Source organism: Budorcas taxicolor, chromosome 6 (assembly GCF_023091745.1).
Source record: "Budorcas taxicolor isolate Tak-1 chromosome 6, Takin1.1, whole genome shotgun sequence".
Classification (NCBI taxonomy): Eukaryota; Metazoa; Chordata; class Mammalia; order Artiodactyla; family Bovidae; genus Budorcas; species Budorcas taxicolor.
In genome coordinates this window covers 100,769,784-100,789,450 of record NC_068915.1, presented here as the reverse complement: position 1 = coordinate 100,789,450, position 19,667 = coordinate 100,769,784, and the positions used below count along the sequence as shown (strand labels likewise).

The 19,667-nt window shown below is 41.0% G+C and overlaps 1 protein-coding gene across 6 annotated transcripts in view; it reads right to left on the bottom strand.

Annotated features, from left to right (window-relative positions):
- Nucleotides 1–15,593: 15,593 nt before the first annotated feature.
- ARHGAP24 (Rho GTPase activating protein 24) overlaps nt 15,594–19,667 on the bottom strand; it is a 466,342-nt gene continuing 462,268 nt past the window's right edge. For all 6 annotated transcript variants that reach the window (XM_052641698.1, XM_052641700.1, XM_052641702.1 and 3 more), the window contains one exon: nt 15,594–16,345. In XM_052641698.1, coding sequence (XP_052497658.1) covers nt 16,102–16,345 — 244 coding nt within the window. In that variant the 3' untranslated portion in view covers nt 15,594–16,101. The remainder of the gene's footprint in view (nt 16,346–19,667) is intronic.

The window sequence follows — 19,667 nt, the reverse complement described above, 5'->3', positions numbered from 1 at the left end:
GAACTCCTGTACATCTAACTTTTGATTATGTGGGACCAATGGCCAGTATATCCTAATGGACAGAAATCTCCCACCCCTAGTTAGCACTGAACTGTTCACCTTGCCATGTATATCTTGCAACAAGACCTAACTTACACCTGCCTGTTACTCTGCATGATTGGACTCCAAAGACCATTACAAATGATGAGAATTGTCCTGTGTCTGTGTTTATGAAATGAACTTAAAACACACACACACATTCATACACATCTCACCTTTATAGTTCTAGATCAACACCGGGAAGCAAAACTACGCACATCCAGTTTCTTTGCAAGGTCTTAATGGTGAGAATTGAAAGTCAGCCTGATAGATCAAATGCACTTCAGTGATGTTTAATAAGGATTGAAATTATTTAAATCATTTATGTCCTTTCTCTTTTTCATTTTGTGTGTTTTTTTTTTTTCCCTTTTTTATTTTCAAGATGTTGGTGAAACAAGAGGATGAATGGGGGGAGAACTTTGGCTTTTTTGAACTCTTTGTGGGTGGATATGAAGTTGATACATTGTGATTTCTGTTTCTTATGAACTATTAAAAAACAGAGCAAATCTGCTTCTAGTAACATAAAACCAAATCCAAACCCAGACTGTTGGAGTTTGCCTGTTGCTAACTATTGTTGTGCTGCTCATTGTCTTGGGTTTTATGTCCTGACAGTAGCTCTGAAGCATATCACATGATTTCATTGTGCAGTCTGATTGTGCCAGGGAATAAATGAGAAATGAGGAGTGACCTACTTTCTCACTTTGGGTAATGAGTGTGTAATACATATGTGACCATGTAGAAAGCTCTACTTTCATTTGAGATTAGTTTCTTCTAATCTCATTACTCAAGAGAGAGGTCAAAGTTGTTGTCTGTGTGTGTGTGTGTCTACATGGTAGTTAACCTTACTCCTCAGTGAATTTATGATTTTATGTCTTGATAAGGTCACCAAACCCATGTCAAGCTGGAAACATCTGAAAAATTGAGGAATGGCCTTTTATTTCTGTAAATACAATGTTTTATTTAACCAGCTAACCATTACAAAGAAAATCTGGAAGATAAACATACCTATTCTTTTGAGTTAACACAGTTTAGTTTGGGTGAACTCCGGGAGTTGATGATGGATGGGGAGGGCTGGCGTGCTGCGATTCATGGGGTCGCAAAGAGTTGGACACGACTGAGTGACTGAATTGAACTGAACTGAACCTTTTATATATGAGAAAAATAGAAACCAAAAGCCATTTGTTATCTCTGGCATAGCTTCAATTTTAAATCACATATCTTTACTCTGTTAATAAAATAAGTTTAAAAGTGGCCAAGTATAGGTACCTGAAAATACAATATTAAGAAGGGGAATCACATTCCATAAGACTGCTTATGGAGAAAAAGGATCAGAAGGAGTTATTGGTGCATACCAGGTGCCATGAAAAGTTACCAAATATGTGGGTCATTTTGACTGCATTTACAGTGAGAATAAAAATATCTTGAAAACTACCTTTCTTGCTTGTGCAACAGCCATTCTAGAAGGAGGATTCTGTTTGCTCAGCAGTTGCACTGGGTTACACTCAAGGTGGACCTCCCTGGTGGCTCAGATGGTAAAGCGTCTATCTACAATATGAGAGACCTGGGTTCAGGAAGATCCCCTGAAGAAGGCAATGGTAACCCACTCCAGTACTCTTGCCTGGGAAATCCCATGGACAGAGGAGCCTGGTAGGCTGCAGTCCATGGGGTCACTAAGAGTCGGACACAACTGAGCGACTTCACTTTCACTTATACTCAAGGTAGAGGTTTTTGACCTTATGGATTTATCAGAAAGCTACTTGTTGCATCCCTTTCCTCTCCGAAGTTTGAAAGGCATACCTGGAAGGCATTTGCAAGTAGGGAAACACACTGAAAATGCTATTGTCTCAGATCAGTTCACGTCGGGGACCGCTGAACATGGTGAGTCATCTCCCCAGGTCCAGACTGAATTCGGTCTGTTCATCCTTTTAGATCAGTGTCTTCTCTTTTGTTACTGAAACAAACTGTAGACATGTACAGTTCCTAAGCACGTGAAGTGTGATGGTACATACACAAGAATCAAACCTCACTTTGGAATTTCCCATCCTCTCTTGTTATATATTAAAGACTTGTTTATCATAGTATAAAACTTAATGTAAAATAAGTCTGAAATGCCATTGAAAAGATTCAAATTTTACTCCATGGTTCACTTCCTTGACACTGAACTTCTGGTTCTGCCCTTCTTTTTCTTATTTTTGCCCAGTGATCCATGTTGTCTGCAACTCAAAAGCAGATATAAAATGTTATTCATCTTAAAAACTCTCCACACTCTTCCTAGAAAAGTGTATCTCTCACAATTTGCTTTCATGAACACTTTTATATTTGCATTTGTCAAAGGGTTATTTATGAACAACTAACTATACACAAAATCAATTTTTATAAACCAAATAATATCTTACATGGACTGAGGAAACTATTGATATTAAAGTGCTTCTTTTATAAAAGGAAGACTTTCAAAAAGCAATTGCTTATTTCTTAATGTTAGTATTTTGCAAACTTGGATTTGGTGCAAATCAAGCTCTCAGAAAATTGCTCTAAATTTCTAATTTAAATTCTGAGTTACATTCGTAAGTGGCACATTCATTCACTCCAAAGCCATTTGTTGAACATCTCTCTATGTGTCCTTGGTAGGAGATGAATACAACATAGTTCTTATCCTCACAACTTCAGAGTAAATAAAGCTTAACAGTTTAAAAAAAAGTGGTTGAAGCAAAATATCTTTAACTCATCTATTACTTTCTTTGAAAATAATAATGTGTTCAAATTAGTGGCATGATTTGAATGATTCCATTTTTATTATTCTCTTAAAGCAAATGAAACACAGAATCTGCTTCTTTAGATGTTATCATTTTGTCTAATTGTACATAATTACAATTAATGAAGGGCTTCCCTGGTGACTCAGCAGTAAAGAATTCTGCCTGCCAATGCAGATGTGGGTTGGATCCCTGGGTTGGGAAGATCTCCTGGAGAAGGAAATGTCAACCCACTCTAGTATTCTTGCCTGGGAAAACCCATGGACAGAGGAGCCTGGGCACAGTCCATGGGGTGCCAAAAAGTTGGACAAGACTTAACAACTAAACAACAACAAACAAATTTCAGTCTTCAGAAAAAAGGAGAAATGTGATGGCATTTTGATACCTTACCAATGACTTGTGATATTTGTATCCTGAGGGACAAATAGATAAGAGGTTCAGAGGCTAAAAAACAACAACAAAAATAGCATGGATGCTTTTTTCTACATAATATAAAATTCATTTTGATACATGTTTCTTTCGAGAGCTATTGGGCCTGAATGCTGAGCTTGAGGCTCATATTTCAAAATATCCAAGTGAGTAAATAACATCACAGCAGATACTGGAGTCTCTCTGCACTGATGTTCTCATAGGAAGCCAAATCTTTGAAATTTGTTCAGTCTGTGAGGGTCGTTGGGGCCCTAAAATAAGGTAGAGTTTAGTCATTTGTTACTTTCTGTTAGAAACTCCAACTCAGAACATCACGGAATATGTGAACCAGAAACTTGACATTGAACTCTGAACATTCACTCACTGACCCATGCCACAGATATTGATTAAGTACTTCAGTCTTCTCATGATTGTTCTATGCACACTGAAAAAGTGAAAGTGAAAGTCATTCAGTCATGTCCGACTCTTTGCGACCCCATAGACTATATAGTCCATGGGATTCTCCAGGCCAGAATACTGGAGTGGATAGCCTTTCCCTTCTCCAGGGGATCTTCCCAGCCCAGGGATCAAACCCAGGTTTCCCTCAATGCCGATGGATTCTTTACCGGCTGAGCCACAAGGGAAGCCCAAGAATACTGGAGTGGGTATCCTATCCCTTCTCCAGCGGATCTTCCTGACCCAGGAATCGAACCGGGGTCTCCTGCATTGCAGGCAGATTCTTTACCAACTGAGCAATGAGGGATGCTCAAGGTCCTGTATAGCACTAAGAGAACAAAGTAGTTAAAGGATAAGGCATGATAAGGGGTATCATTTAGATGAGGTGATCAGGGCAAGGTTCTCAGGTGATATTTGAGCAGAGACCTGAATAAAGTGAGGGAATGAGTTATATTAGTATCTGAGGGACAAGCAAGTTCAGAGGCCTTGGAGTAAGAGCTTGTTTGTAGATATAAAGAATGGGTCTTGTGAGTAAAAGGCTTCCCCAGTGACTACTCAGTGGTAAAGAATCTGCCTGGCCAGTTCAGGAGACTGGGGAGATGTGGGTTTGATCCCTGGATCGGGAAAATCCCTAGGAGGAGGAAATGGCAGCCCACTCCAGTATTCTTGGCAGGAAAATTCCACGGACAGGGGAGCCCAGTGGGCTGCAGTCTAGGGGATCTCAAAGTGTCAGACAAAACTGAGCACACACTACCTCTTGTGAATAAAGCAGAATGGACAAGAGAAGTGTGATAATAAATGAAATTGAAGAGGTAGAAAGAGTAAGAGCATGACAAGATCCTGGGATTTGATCTATCGTGGGAAGATGACGGATAGAGTTGAGCATGGAAATGCCATAGTATTTCTTTTTAAAAAGTATCTCCCTTGCTGCTGAGTAGAGAGAGGAGGTTAAGAAAAAAGACCAGAATGGAAACAAAGAATCCATTGTAAGGTGTATCAGGAGTCCAGAAAAGCATGATGGAACTTGGGCTAAGAAGAGCTGGTGCTGAGAAGGAGTTGGAGTCAGAGTCTAATTAAGGATACGTTGTGAAGGCAGAGTTGACAAGATCTGCTGATGGATTGAAATGTGATACGGAAGAAAGAGATGAAGGAATGATTGTATTTTTAAGAAATCTAAGCTGCAAGGTAAATGATGGTGCGGTTGACTGAGAACGATGGGCTAGGAACATATTTGTGAAGAAATTCATATTTCTTGTTGGAAATGTCAGTTCATTAGATACTCATATGAAGTAGCCGGAGTTTCTACGAGGTTGGAGGTAAGAAAGAAGTTGAACGGAAACATAAATTTGAGAGTCATAAGTGTCGATTGAAACAAGGAGATTATAAGAGGCTTAAGAGGTTGAGGGTAGATGAAGGAGAGTCCAAAGATGAATGTTTCTCTTGTTCCAACATACAGAGGTCAGGAACAGGAGGGTGTTCTAAAGAATGTCTAGTAAAGCAGAGGGAAAGCCAGGAACATGTGCTGTCCTGGAAGCCAAACAAAGTGTTTCAAAAATGAGGGAGTGGACACCACAGACAATGTCACTGAACAGCTAAGATGGAGACGGAAGATAGACAATTGGACTTGATTTTATGAAGGCCATGGCTGACCTTGACTACGGTAGTTTCTCTGCAATTTTGAGCAAGAAAGCATGATTCCACTGAGTTCAAGAGAACATGGGAAACAAGAAGTTAGAAATGAGGTCAGAAAATTCAAGTTGTTTTTTTTTTTTTTTTTTCTGAAGAGTGAAGCAGAAGAATGATGTTGAAATTAGACATATGTATATATAGATAAGATGAAAGGATTCTTTAAAGTTACCAAAATGTAAGTATGTATGGATGGGCTTAATAGTTAAGAGCAAAACATCTAATGCAAGAGAAAGAGTATCTATTTGAAGGAGCGATATTCTGGAATAGGAGAGGTGTGCTCTCAAAGAGGAATCATTGGCCTGGGTGGAGCAGGCAGCACGGTTTTGGGAACAAGAGCTAAGATGGGTGTACAGTGCAGGTGTAGTTTGTCTGGTAGATATGACGATGAAACATTAAAACAGGGACTTCCCTAGTCGTCCAGAGGTAAAAAACTTCACCTTCCAATGCAGGGAGTGTGGGTTTGATCCCTGGTTGGGGAGCTAAAATCTCATGTGCTTTGTGGATTTTTTTTCCCCCTCAGTAAAAAGAGGCCATCGGTAAGTAAGGTTATATAAGTAAGATTATCAGCTGAATATGAGGATAGAAAGAGCTCATGGGGCTTATGAAGTGTGAAATAGATCTTTAAAATTACAAAAATAAGTTATTGGACAACAATGAGAGGGAAATGAGCCATTTTTATATAAGGTAGACAAGTCAGTCAGTGGTCTTTGCTCTTCAGCCACGTTTAGTTTTTTAGATGAAGGTTAGGAGGAAGCAGAAATTGAATTTAGCCAAAGTTGAGTTCTTTTCTTTGCTTCCCAGGTGAGTGGAGTGGTGGAAGAGAAGGTGAAGGGATTTGAGAGTGGAGTGTGTGAGCGCATACTCAGTTATGTCTGACTCTTTGGCACCCCACGAGCTGTAAACCACCAGGTTCCTTGGTCCATGGAATTTCCCAGGCAGGAATACTGGGACGGGTTTCCATTTCCTACTCCAAGGAATAAATATGATGGAGAGCCACAGAAGCTAAGTTGGTCAAGAAGGGAAGTGATGCCATGAGGGATGGCATGAGGGGATAATAATTTGGGAAAATTTAGGCAAGTCCATGGCTCTGAGATACTTTGGGAGTATTCAAGAGTTGTTGGAGTGATGGTGCAAAAAGGAGTGATCTAGAAAGAGAAGAGGTGATAATCAGAGATTGGATGCTTGGTGACATTTTGGTGATGGTGCAGTTATTTTTAGGCTGTATATTATCACCTCACTTGTTTAATTTGTATGCAGAGGACATCATATGAAATGCTAGGCTTGAGAGTCCCTTGGACTGCAAGGAGATCAAACCAGTCAATCCTAAAGGAATCAGCTCTGAATAGTCACTGGAAGGACTGATGCTGAAGCTGAAACTCCAATAATTTGACCATCTGATGCAAGAGCCGACTCATTAGAAAAGACTCCAATGCTGGGAAAGATTGAGGGCAGGAGGAGAAGGGGATGACAGAGGATGAGATGGTTAGAGAACATCACCGAGTCAGTGGATTTGATCAAACTTTGGGAGATAGTGAAGGACAAGGAAGCTTGGCATGCTGCAGTTCATGGGGTAACTGTATCGGACACGACTTAGCGACCCAAGAACAGCAACAACTTTTTGTAACGCCATGGTGTGAGGTCAACCTTGGGCATAGGTGGCTGATGTTTGGGCAGAGGAGAGTAAGATTTTTCAGGACCGAGTAGGTTGAGGACCTGTTTGGCCAGAAGTGAAGACAAACAGCTGATTGAATGCTAAAAATACTCTTTCATGTGACATGTACTTCCAAGAAGGTTCTTAGGGAGGTGAGAGGATCAACGCTCCAAAAGGAGCTATAAAAAGCAAAGAGAGACCTTCCTCTCCGTCAGGCTAATGATAATTGTGGGAATTATCATTTGTGTTGAATTGTGTTGTGGGAAGGAAAAATAGGCCATCCTGGAGAGGGCTGCAGGACAGCCATGTCTTTAGGACATAGCTGCTTCAGGAAAGATGTAGAGGGGACGCTGGCAGATCTAGAAGGTGTGATGGAAAGGTTGGGAGATGGGGGAGGGATCAGAGTTTGAAGCAAATGTGAGAATGTGTTGAGCAAGACGGGGATGAGCTCACAGGCAGAGACAAGCGACATGGGCCATTAGCTACTTCGATGAAAAGTAACAGAGGGTGAGGGCTTCCCAGGTGGCCCAGCAGCATCCATCTGCCAATGCAGGAGTTATGGGTCGATCCCTGGGTCAGGAAGATCCCCTGAAAAGGAAATGGCAACCCACTCCAAGAATTCTTGCCTGGGAAATCCCATGGGCAGAGGAACCTGGCAGGCTATAGTCCATAGGGTCACGAAAGAGTCAGACATGACTGGGCAACTAAATGGCAACATCAACAGAGGGTGAAGTGTTCTTCACTTCTATTAGCCTGTTCTATTCAATTAGCCTGTTCTAATTGGCTAAGAGTCGTTAGCCAATTCTAATGACTCTTGTGGAGGCAGGGAACGTGTATGTTGGGAGGAAAGGGCTAGGATGGACTTCGTGTTTTCACAGATTCTTTAAGGGCTCCCCTCAGAGCCAAGAGATAGCTTTGCTCCAAGCAAATAGTCCAACTTGACTCTTCACTCAGACAATTCAGTGGTTATCCTGTTACCTGTACTCTCCACTTAAGAAAGGGACCCCTAAGATAAAACAAAAGGGCTTCTACCCGTGTGGGCTGGTCTCACCTGGGCTTGAGCCTCAAGGGGCTATGATGACAGCAGGTACACATAGTCCATAAATAAAGAGTGTCATTCAGCCCTGGACCTGAGCCATAAATGGGATGTTAAACAACACACTTTTCATTGGCTAAACTTTCCGCTCAAAGCTCTAGAGTAGGTTCAGTAAAGTCAGGCTGCCTGGGAAACTGTTCGTTATCCAAGTCACTTGGCAACAAGAGGCCGTTCAGCTGGGCAGTGCTAACACTTGGCTCATTTCCCACTGGTCCCATTAAGAAGACTATAAAGAGAATAATGAAAGAGACCTCCAGGAGCCAGCGATCCAGCACTCTTTCCCTGTGGTTTGTGAATTCAAACAAGGCAAAACACTTCGCACCCTGGCTGCTTCCTTTGAATAAAAGGGTAGAAGCCGCCTGGGACCTAAGTGTGTTTTCAAGTCTCACAGGGTGCAAGAAGGTTGTTAGGTAGAAGGCCACCTCGACGGCACAGGCTGGATAGGTCATCTTGTGTATTTGAAAAGGCCCCCTCCCTAGAGTCTGTAGCACAAGCACCTTCATACATGCTGTTCCATGTGTGCTCCAGGGAGGTCCTGGCTCCAAGCTGCCCCCTGTCTGATTACCTCCAACCCATCCTTTAGGGCTCATGTCATAGCCATGGCTCTCCAGTGCCTTGCCCAGCCTCACCTCTGTGATCTTTTCACATCTGCAATACTTCTCATGTGGAAATTATTGTAAATTAGGCTGAGCACCGAAGAAATGATGCTTTTGAACTGTGGTGCTGGAAAAGACTCTTGAGAGTTCCTGGGACTGCAAGTAGATCAAACTAATCAGTCCTAAAGGAAATCAACCCTGAATAGTCATTTAGAAGAGCTGTTGCTGAAGCTCTGATACTTTGGCCACCTAATGCAAACAGCTGATTCATTGGAAAAAACTCTGATGCTGGAAAAGATTGAAGGTAAAAGGAGAAGGGGGTGGCAGAAGATGAGATGGTTAGATAGCCATCACTGACTCAAGGGACATGTTGTTGTTCAGTCACTAAGTTGCATCTGACTCTTTGCAACGCCATGAACTGCAACACGCCAGGCATTCCTGTCCTTCAATATCTCCTCGGATTTGCTCAGATTCATGTGAATGAATCTGTGAATGATTCATGTGAATCTGAGCAAACTTAGCCTCCTGCTAGTCTAGAATGTGGAATCCTTCAACGAATATTCACTAAAGGTGATGCTAATATGACTGTAGGCATGTTCACTGGCCCACATCCTTAGGCACTTTCACCGTATTTTACCTATACCTTTAATGCCCATTGTCTTCCTCTGTGTCCACATAGACAAAATTGGTGGACAGTTAGTTAGAGGTGGTTCTTTAGATTTTATTCCCAGATCATGAATGTAATTGTATTAATTGCAAATAGAAAGGATGCTTTCGGCATGCCTCTTTCTTGTCATCAATCTCAGCAGGTCATCTGAGAAAAGGTAAAATTAGAGTCTTTGAGACAGGGTCGCAATTACACCCTCTGCTGCTGTGCATACTAGTGTTTCATTGCTGGTCAGTTTTCCAAGGCCAGAACCTGGCTATGAGCTCCAGAAGCATCCTTTTAACAGGAGTAATTCGGGGGCCAACAGCTACCATTTATAGAACACTTAATATATGCCAAATACTGTGCTAATCACTTATTCATGCCTCAAAAAAATCTAATAAGGAAAAGATAGTATTATTATCCCAATTTTACATAAAAATGGACAGGCTTGCAAACTTGACATAACTACTAAGCTGCAAAGCTGGAATTATGATCCAGGTCTCTGAATGCAAAAGTTCATGCCTTTTCTCTTCTAGGGTGCTACACCAAGAGGGCACAAATCTGCAATGTAAGGAACACTGGGGTTTGTGGTTGGCTCCCTGGGGCTTCCTTGGTGGCTCAGCAGTAAGGAATCCACCTGCCAATGCAGGAGGCATGGGTTTGATCCCTGGGTCCATGAGGTGCCCTGGAGAAGGAAACGGCAACTCACTCCAGTATTCTTGCCTGGAGAATCCCATGAACAGAGGAGCCTGGTGGGCTACAGTTCACGGGGTTGGAAACGACTTAACAACAACCCCAGTCTAGGCTGAGCACCGAAGAATCAATGCTTTCAAACTGTGGTGCTGGAAAAGACTCTTTGAGAGTTCCTAAGACTGCAAGTAGATCAAACCAAACAGTTCTAAAGGAAATCAACTAAACAACAACCCCAATCTTTAATCCGCTCCTGCATTTCCAATGAGAGATAATTATATCATTAAAATTATGGTGCTACTAATTATATGAATTAATTTTATAATATTATATCATATTAACTATATCGTTACAAAGAGATTTAAACTCTTACCTAGCATTGATCTAACTTTGTAAAAGGAATCCTCAGCGTGTGAATAAATTGGAATGACATTATTTAAATTCCACTTGGAGTTTTTAGTCACTTCATGATAAATTTACATATGAAATCTACACTTTAGTTAGCTTGATGGCATGGGCATTTCTATTTTAAATGTTCATTAAAGGATACACAGCCATATAGTTTGATAAGTCAAACCAGTACTATAGACTCACTTGGAAGCAAGTCTTTTTTCCTGAGCCCGTAATGTAAAAATCATCACAGTTGTCTAAAGAGTTTTAAAGAAATGTATACAGAATGCAGCAAATGAACCCTCAACACTACCTGTATATTTCCAATTTATTCTTATGTCAATTTGCATTGATATTTTTCTAGGCTTTCAGCTGAATTAATATAAAAACCAATAGAAATCCAGATGGACATTGCTCACAGCATGCATTGACTAAAGATTGTCATCCCTGAGATTTATAATTAAAATTAATAACAGTATCCCTCATAAAGCAAAGACAAAATTTACTGCTAACTCTCCATGCTGATAGTCTGTGGCATAATAATGGTGGAGTGTGTGTGCTCAGTCTTGTCTAACTGTTTGTGACCCCATGGACTGTAACCCACCAGGCTCCTCTGTACATAAAATTTTCCAGGCAAGAATACCGGAGCGGTTTGCCATTTCCTGCTCTAGGGGGTCTTTCCAACCCAGGGATGAGATCTGCATCTCTTGCATCTTCTGCATTGGCAGGCAGAATTCTTTACCATTGCTTCACCTGGGAAGCCAGTGATGATGGAGGAGGAGGCACTTAAAATCAATAAGATATCTTTCTGGTGCCTTAAGAAACTCCATTTATCAATAGAGTTATCAATCAAGTTACGTGGCAGGCACTTGGATATGCCCAGGGCACATCACCTCAAAGTAAGGGAGTTATTGTCTTCACTTTACAGATGAAAAAACTAAGGCTCAAAGGTTGAATAACTTATCATTATTTTGCATCTTGCCTAAGGTATATTCAGTCCAGTTCAGTTCAGCTGCTTAGTCATGTCTGCCTCTTTGCGACCCCATGGACTGGAGCTCGCCAGGCTTCCTTGTTCATCACCAACTCTGGGAGCTTGCTCAAACTCTTGTCCATCGAGCCAGTGATGCCATCCAACCATCTCATCCTCTAGCATCCCCTTCTCCTCCCACCTTCAATCTTTCCCAGCATCAGGAGCTTTCCCAATGAGTCAGTTCTTTGAATCAGATGGCCAAAATATTGGAGCTTCAGTTTCAGCATCAGTCCCTACAATGAATATCCAGGACTGATTTCCTTTAGTATGGAATGGTTTAATCTTCTTGTAGTCCAAGGGACTCACAAGACTCTGCTCCAACACCACAGTTCAAAAGCATCAATTCTATGGTGCTTAGCTCTCTTTATGGTCCAACTCTCACATCCATATGTGACTACTGGAAAGACCATAGCTTTGACTAGATGGACAAAGATTTGACTATGTGGACAAAGTAATGTCTCTGCTTTTTAACATGCTGTCTAGGTTGGTCATAGCTTTTCTTCCAAGGAGCAAGCATGTTTTAATTTCATGGCTGCAGTCACCATATGCAGTGATTTTGGAGCCCAAGAAAACAGCCCACTGTCTCCATTGTTTCCCCATCTATTTGCCATGAAGTGATGGGACTGGATGCCATGATCTTAGTTTTCTGAATGCCAAGTTTTAAGCCAGCTTTTTAATTCTCCTCTTTTACCTTCATCAAGAGGCTCTTTCATTTCTCTTTGCTTTTTGCCATAAAGTTGGTGTCATCTGCATATCTGAGGTTAGTGATATTTCTCTGGTAATCTGGATTTCAGCCTGTGCTTCATCCAGCCTGCATGTACTCTGCATATAAGTTAAATAAGCAGGGTGACAATATACAGCCTTGACGTACTCCTTTCCCAATTTCCAACCAGTCCATTGTTCCATGTCCTGTTCTAACTATTAAGATGCTTACTTTTGTATGGTTCTCAGCTTCCTGCAATTACCATTCCACTTTGCTGCTTCCTAAATTACTTTTTAACTTGGTGAAGAAAACAATCAGACATGGAAAAGGGTAAAAGAGAGATATATATAAATAGGGAGCACAAAACACAACTAACCTTCCATTGAGATCTTAGGAAGCTTTAAAGGGGAGCTGACATTTGATGGGAAATGCTGGGCTGGATGAAGCACAACCTGGAATCAAGATTGCCAGGAGAAATATCAGTAACCTCAGATATGCAGATGACACCACCCTTATGACAGAAAGCAAAGAACTAAAGAGACTCTTGATGAAAGTGAAAGAGGAGAGTGAAAAAGTTGGCTTAAAGCTCAGCATTCAGAAAATGAAGATCATGGCATCTGGTCCCATCAGTTCATGGCAAATAGAAGGGGAAACAGTGGAAACAGTGGCTGACTTTATTTTTGGGGGCTCCAAAATCACTGCAGATGGCGATTGCAGCCATGAAATTAAAAGACGCTTACTCCTTGGAAGAAAAGTTATGACCAACCTAGACAGCATATTAAAAAGCAGAGACATTACTTTTGCCAACAAAGGTTCATCTAGTCAAGGCTATGGTTTTTCCAGTAGTCATGTATGGATGTGTGAGTTGAACAATAGAGCTGAGCGCTGAAGAATTGATGCTTTTGAAATGTGGTGTTGAAGAAGACTGTTGAGAGCCACTTGGACTGCAAGGAAATGCAACCAGTCCATCCTAAAGGAAATCAGTCCTGAATATTCATTAGAAGGATGGATGCTGAAACTGAAACTCCAATACTTTGGCCACCTGATGGGAAGAACTGACTCATTTGAAAAGACCTTGATGCTGGGAAAGATTGAAGGCAGGAGGAGAAGGAGACGACAGAGGATAAGATGGTTGGATGGCATCACCGACTCGATGGACATGAGTTTGAGTAAACTCTGGGAGTTGATGATGGACAGGGAGGCCTGGCATGCTGCAGTCCATGGGGTCACACGACTGAGCGCCTGAACTGAACTGAACTGACATTTGATTTGGCAAAAAACAAAAACAAAAAAATACACGGTTGGTGTGTGCCAGATAGAAGGAAGGCAGTCAAGATGCGCACAATGATAAAAGGTGGAGGGACTTTGCGGGTGGTCCAGTGTTAAGATTTTCCTTTCAATGCAGGGGGTGCAGGTTGGATCCCTGGTAAGGAATCTAAGATCCCATCTGCCTTATGACCCCAAAACAAAACAAAAACAGAAACAATTTTGTAAAAACTCAATAAAGACTTTAAAAATGGTCCATATCAAAAAAAATATTAAAGATAAAGAAGGTGGAACGTTTCAGAGGCATGAGATAGCATTGCAGGTATGGGGGGAAGTGGCAGGATCTGAGACTGAAACTGCAGGTTAGAGTCATATATACTGTGTGAGGGGCATTTGAATGTTATTAACAAGGCTACAATGGTCAGAAGGATGACTTAGAAAGAGCAGTCTGAAAATGAAATACCAAAACACAAGGGGCTGGGTAAGATGATTTCATCAAGAGATGGGCAGAATTGATCAAAGCGAGCAGATGAAAAAGGTGAGGATGGGTGGACTAGACAGTACTTGATGAGTGAATGTTAACATGAAGAAGAGGGTAGAGTAGAGATAAATTCTAGTTAACAGTGATGGAGTCCTTCTTGTATACTAGGTATTGTCCTCAACCTGATATAAGCTACCTTGCTGAAACCACATAAGTCTATGAGAGCAGTGTTTTTATTATGCCCAGCCATTCTACAGATGAAAAAAGAGATGCACAGAAGATTTAGTAACAGCTGGACAATTGGAAAAAATTTGAACATGGGCAGTTTGCATAATCTTTGATTTTTACTGTTGTAACATACAGCTTCCTATGAGTCTGTGGTTTTTGTTAACTAAGGCAGGGACTTGGGAAAAGATAAGAGATCATTTTTGCACATATTGCATTTGAATTTTCTATAGGATATCCAGGTAGGAGTATCTTGCTACAGAATTGAAGAAAGAGAGAAAAGGGAACTAAAAGGAACTATTGCTTTAGAGACAGTGGTTAATACCAAAGGACCACATAAGCTTGCTCAGTGTAAGTTTATAAACAAAGGCAGCACAGTGACAAGAACAGAGGTTGTAAAGGTTAGTGTCCTCTTGAAAATAAATACACACAGAAAACCTCCAAACAACGCAAATCCCATAAACTCAAGTAGTATTTATTTCTAATTATGCCTTTTGTGACTTTGTCTTCTAGTCTGAGAAAGATTTATTCACTTTGCTTCTCAAAATCATTGTCTTATTTAATTGTGAAGAATTTTTCTCTCCAATCTCCAGCTCCAGAGAGTCCTAGAGAGTCTGGAAAGTTATCATTAGCGATGCTCACAAATTTATCACCATCGGACTTTTAAAGATTCACATTTTAAAATTATTGTGAATAACTATGCTTTAATAGGGAAGGACAATATTGTAAAAAAAACAAATTAGAAGCTAGATAGTTTCTTCCAAACTGTCTCCTCCTTCTCCTGGTCCCTTTTCCCTCCATCACCTCCCTCTGGCTTCAAACTACCTTTGCCAGCTCTCGTTCGGAAAGGATCCTAGATGGTAACAGAACAGTCAGCCTGAGCAAAAGAAGAATATAAGGCACATACTCCAGCAGTTTAACTGAGAGAGACGGTAATACTATTTCACTGTTTGCATTTCCAGAGAGCAGTTCAGGGTAGGGCGAGGTTGGTAGGGATGGGGGTGGAGTAGAGGACGGGTGCTCAACGTGGACACCATAATTAGCAAACATTGTTTCTCAATTTCCCAATGGCAGAAAGAATTTTCTCTCATAACCATCCAGCAGAAAGAGTAATTCAAGGCATGACTACTTAAATGCTTTCTTCTTTTTTTTTTTTTTTTAATGATTTTCCCCCCTCTAAAGTGCATCCTGCATAGGAGACATGCGTCTATGGCATGGGCAAGACAGACCAGGGGACTTAAGAAGGAGACCTTTTTACTTAATCTAAAAGTTCCTGTGTCAAACCATCTCACCAAGAAAACTGAGCAGTGTCAAGGGCAGAATTCATAGAGTGATTCAAAGTTTCCTGGGGATTCCATCATATTTTATAAAATTATTTATATTTCTCTTTTTGGTCACGGAAAGGTCTATTGGCACAAACAGCACAGCCACAAAGTATTCTTTTGATTTTAATAACTCATCTCATATATATTCTTATATATTTATATATCTGCTTATCTTCGTTTCCTCAGCAAAGGGGGAAATAAAAATATTGATCTATAAAATAAGCTGATGATAACACAATGCCAAAAATAGCTTATGTTAAGTGCAAGGGGTGAAGCTTGAAAGCAAGCTAAATTGCAATGACATACTGATTTAACATTTTAAATACAAGACTGGCAATAAAATAATTCTTGAGATATGCTTCTTGTTTTTAGTTTACTTTTTAAAAACTACTCTATATACACATATCCAGTTTTAACACTTAACAGTAGCATTATGGGACATGATACAACTTTGGTACACATTGAAGATATGGGTAGGTAATGTCTATAAATGATATGCCCTCCCCAGCTAGAACTCTGTACAGCCAGGTGACCAGCCACCTGGTCCCATATAATCTTCCCACCAGAATCCCCAGCGTCCTTCCCAGGGCCGCTCGAGACAGCGGGAGAGAGCACCCCTCACTGGATCCATATCGTGTTTCCTCTCTCGGTTCTCCTGGGTTCCACTGTCAGCTCCCCAAACGTGGAAAAAAACTGCTCCATCTCTTTCTGAAGCATGTCATTTCTTTTCTCTGCATCTTCTTTTGCCCGTTCGGCATTTCGCATTTTGATTTCTATCATTGTGAACTTTTTCCTTTCTTGATCCAGTTCATCGTGGAGGCTCATCATTTCTGTTTCCAAAGTCAAGTTTCGCTGTTCTAAGCTGCACAGGGTGGAGAAGGAATAAGAGATAAAGTAATTTTTTTTTGAAATGTAAAAAAGTTTAAAAAAATATTTCCTAAACTCTGTCTCTGCAATGCTTCAGAAACTGGAACGAGCCCTTTCAAATCAGAGAATCAAGGTCCACTGATTAATACATACATATATATATATTCTTCTTTTTCTTTTTTTTTACTATTTTGTAACATGATTCACTATCATTTCTGCCAGACCCCAAGACCTCTCTTGGAAGTACTTCGTTGTCATTTGATAGTGAATGAGTGAATTTCAGCACAAAGAAGCCAGAGACCAGGGTCATCGTGCAGCACAGAATTTGGCAGAAGCAGGAGGCAGCCCAAACTACAAAGCTTCCTGAGTCATTAAATGTAAATTTGTCTTCACTAAAAGAAAGGGGAAAGTCTGATAAAGTTGTAAAGAAAAGAGGGCCATCAAATTTGCTTTCTACCAAAGGAAAAAGAGTGACAGTGAAAATGTCATTGCTAGAGAGAGTAAGTCCACACGGCATCCCTCTTATAAAAGTGGTTCTAAAAGTAGCCACCTTACATTAACAAGAGAAGCAGAACTTACATGTGTTGAATAAGTAATTCACCTGACATTTAGAGTCCACTTAAATAGCCTGTTAGCTACAATTCTGTCTTCCAAGTTAACATATCTTAAGATCACTATACAGTAAGTTCCCTCCATACAAATGAGTTCTGTTCCAAGAGCACATTTGCAAATCCAATTTGCTTGTAAGTCCAAGAAACAAAGTTAGCTGAGGTATCCAACTAACACAACTGACTATATAGTACTGTACTATAATCAGTTTATCATACTTTTCACAAAAATAAGACATTAAAAATAGAAAAAAACCCATTTTTAACCCTACAGTATAGTAGCTTGAAAAGTACAATAATACAGTACAACAGCTGGCATGCAGGGTCTGGAATCAAGTAAACAGGCAAGAAGAATTATTGACTGGAGGAGAGACAGGAGGTAGAAGATGGTAGAGCTGAAGGATCACCAGCAATAGGAGACAGAGGGCAAGCTGCAATTTTACTCACACCTGACATTAATGGAATGCACATCTGCATCTTTGAAAGTTTACAACTGCAAGGTTCCTATACAGGGGACTGGGGCTTCCCTAGTGGCTCAGAGATAAAGAATATGCCTGCAATGCAGGAGACCCAGGTTCAGTCCCTGGGTTGGGAAGATCCCCTGGAGGAGGGCATGGTAACCCACTCCAATATTCTTGCCTGGAGAATTCCATGGACAGAGGAGCCTGGTGGGCTACAGTCCATAGTGTTGCACAAGAATGGGAAACGACTGAAGTGCAGAGTTCCGAAGAATAGCAAGAAGAGATAAGAAAGCCTTCTTCAGCGATCAATGCAAAGAAATAGAGGAAAAGAACAGAATGGGAAAGGCTAGAGATCTCTTCAAGAAAATTAGAGATACCAAGGGAACATTTCATGCAAAGATGGGCTCGATAAAGGACAGAAATGGTATGGACTAAACAGAAGCAGAAGATATTAAGAAGAGGTGGAAAGAATACGCAGAAGAACCGTACAAAAAAGATCTTCATGACCCAGATAATCACGATGGTGTGATCACTCATCTAGAGCCAGACATCCTGGAATGTCAAGTCAAGTGGGCCTTAGAAAGCATCACTACGAACAAAGCTAGTGGAGGTGATGGCATTCCAGTTGAGCTATTTCAAATCCTGAAAGATGATGCTGTGAAAGTGCTGCACGCAATATGCCAGCAAACTTGGAAAACTTAGCAGTGGCCACAGGACTGGAAAAGGTCAGTTTTCATTCCAATCCCAAAGAAAGGCAATGCCAACGAATGCTCCAACTACTGCACAATTGCACTCATCTCACATGCTAGTAAAGTCATGCTCAAAATTCTCCAAGCCAGGCTTCAGCAATACGTGAACGGTGAACTTCCAGATGTTCAAGCTGGTTTTAATAAAGGCAGAGGAACCAGAGATCAAATTGCCAACATCCGCTGGATCATGGAAAAAGCAAACGAGTTCCAGAAAAACACTTATTTCTGCTTTATTGACTATGCCAAAGCCTTTGACTGTGTGGATCACAATCAACTGTGGAAAATTCTGAAAGAGATGGGAATACCAGATCACCTGACCTGCCTCTTGAGAAACCTGTATGCAGGTCAGGAAGCAACAGTTAGAACTGGACATGGAACAACAGAATGGTTCCAAATAGGAAAAGGAGTATGTCAAGGCTGTATATTGTCACCCTGCTTATTTAACTTATATGCAGAGTAGATCATGAAAAACACTGGACTGGAGGAAACACAAGCTGGAATCAAGATTGCCAGGAGAAATATCAATAACCTCAGATATGCAGATGACACCACCCTTATGGCAGAAAATGAAGAGGAACTAAAAAGCCTCTTGATGAAAGTGAAAGTGGAGAGAGAAAAAGTTGGCTTAAAGCTCAACATTCAGAAAACGAAGATCATGGCATCCGGTCCCATCACTTCATGGGAAATAGATGGGGAAACAGTGGAAACAGTGTCAGACTTTATTTTGGGGGGCTCCAAAATCACTGCAGATGGTGATTGCAGCCATGAAATTAAAAGACGCTTCCTCCTTGGAAGAAAAGTTATGACCAACCTAGATAGTATATTCAAAAGCAGAGACATTACTTTGCCAACAAAGGTCCGTCTAGTCAAGGCTATGGTTTTTCCAGTGGTCATGTATGGATGTGAGAGTTGGACTGTGAAGAAGGCTGAGCGCTGAAGAATTGATGCTTTTGAACTGTGGTGTTGGAGAAGACTCTTGAGAGTTCCTTGGACTGCAAGGAGATCCAACCAGTCCATTCTGAAGGAGATCAGCCCTGGGATTTCTTTGGAAGGAATGATGCTAAAGCTGAGGCTCCAGTACTTTGGCCACCTCATGCGAAGAGTTGACTTATTGGAAAAGACTCTGATGCTGGGAGGGATTGGGGGCAGGAGGAGAAGGGGACGACAGAGGATGAGATGGCTGGATGGCATCACTGACTCGGACGTGAATCTGAGTGAACTCTGGGAGTTGGTGATGGACAGGGAAGCCTGGCGTGCTGCGATTCATGGGGTCGCAAAAAGTTGGACACGACTGAGCGACTGAACTGAAACTGAACTGAAGTGACTACGCAGCAGCAGCAGCAGCATGTAGCACACTTGCTGTATTCTATATATTAATAGCTGTATTTTATATATTGATAGCTGTATTTTATACATTGATAACTGTATTTTTTTAGATGGCTATATTATTTTAGATAATTTCCTAAAAAATAGAGTTTTCTCCATAATCACTAAGTTCC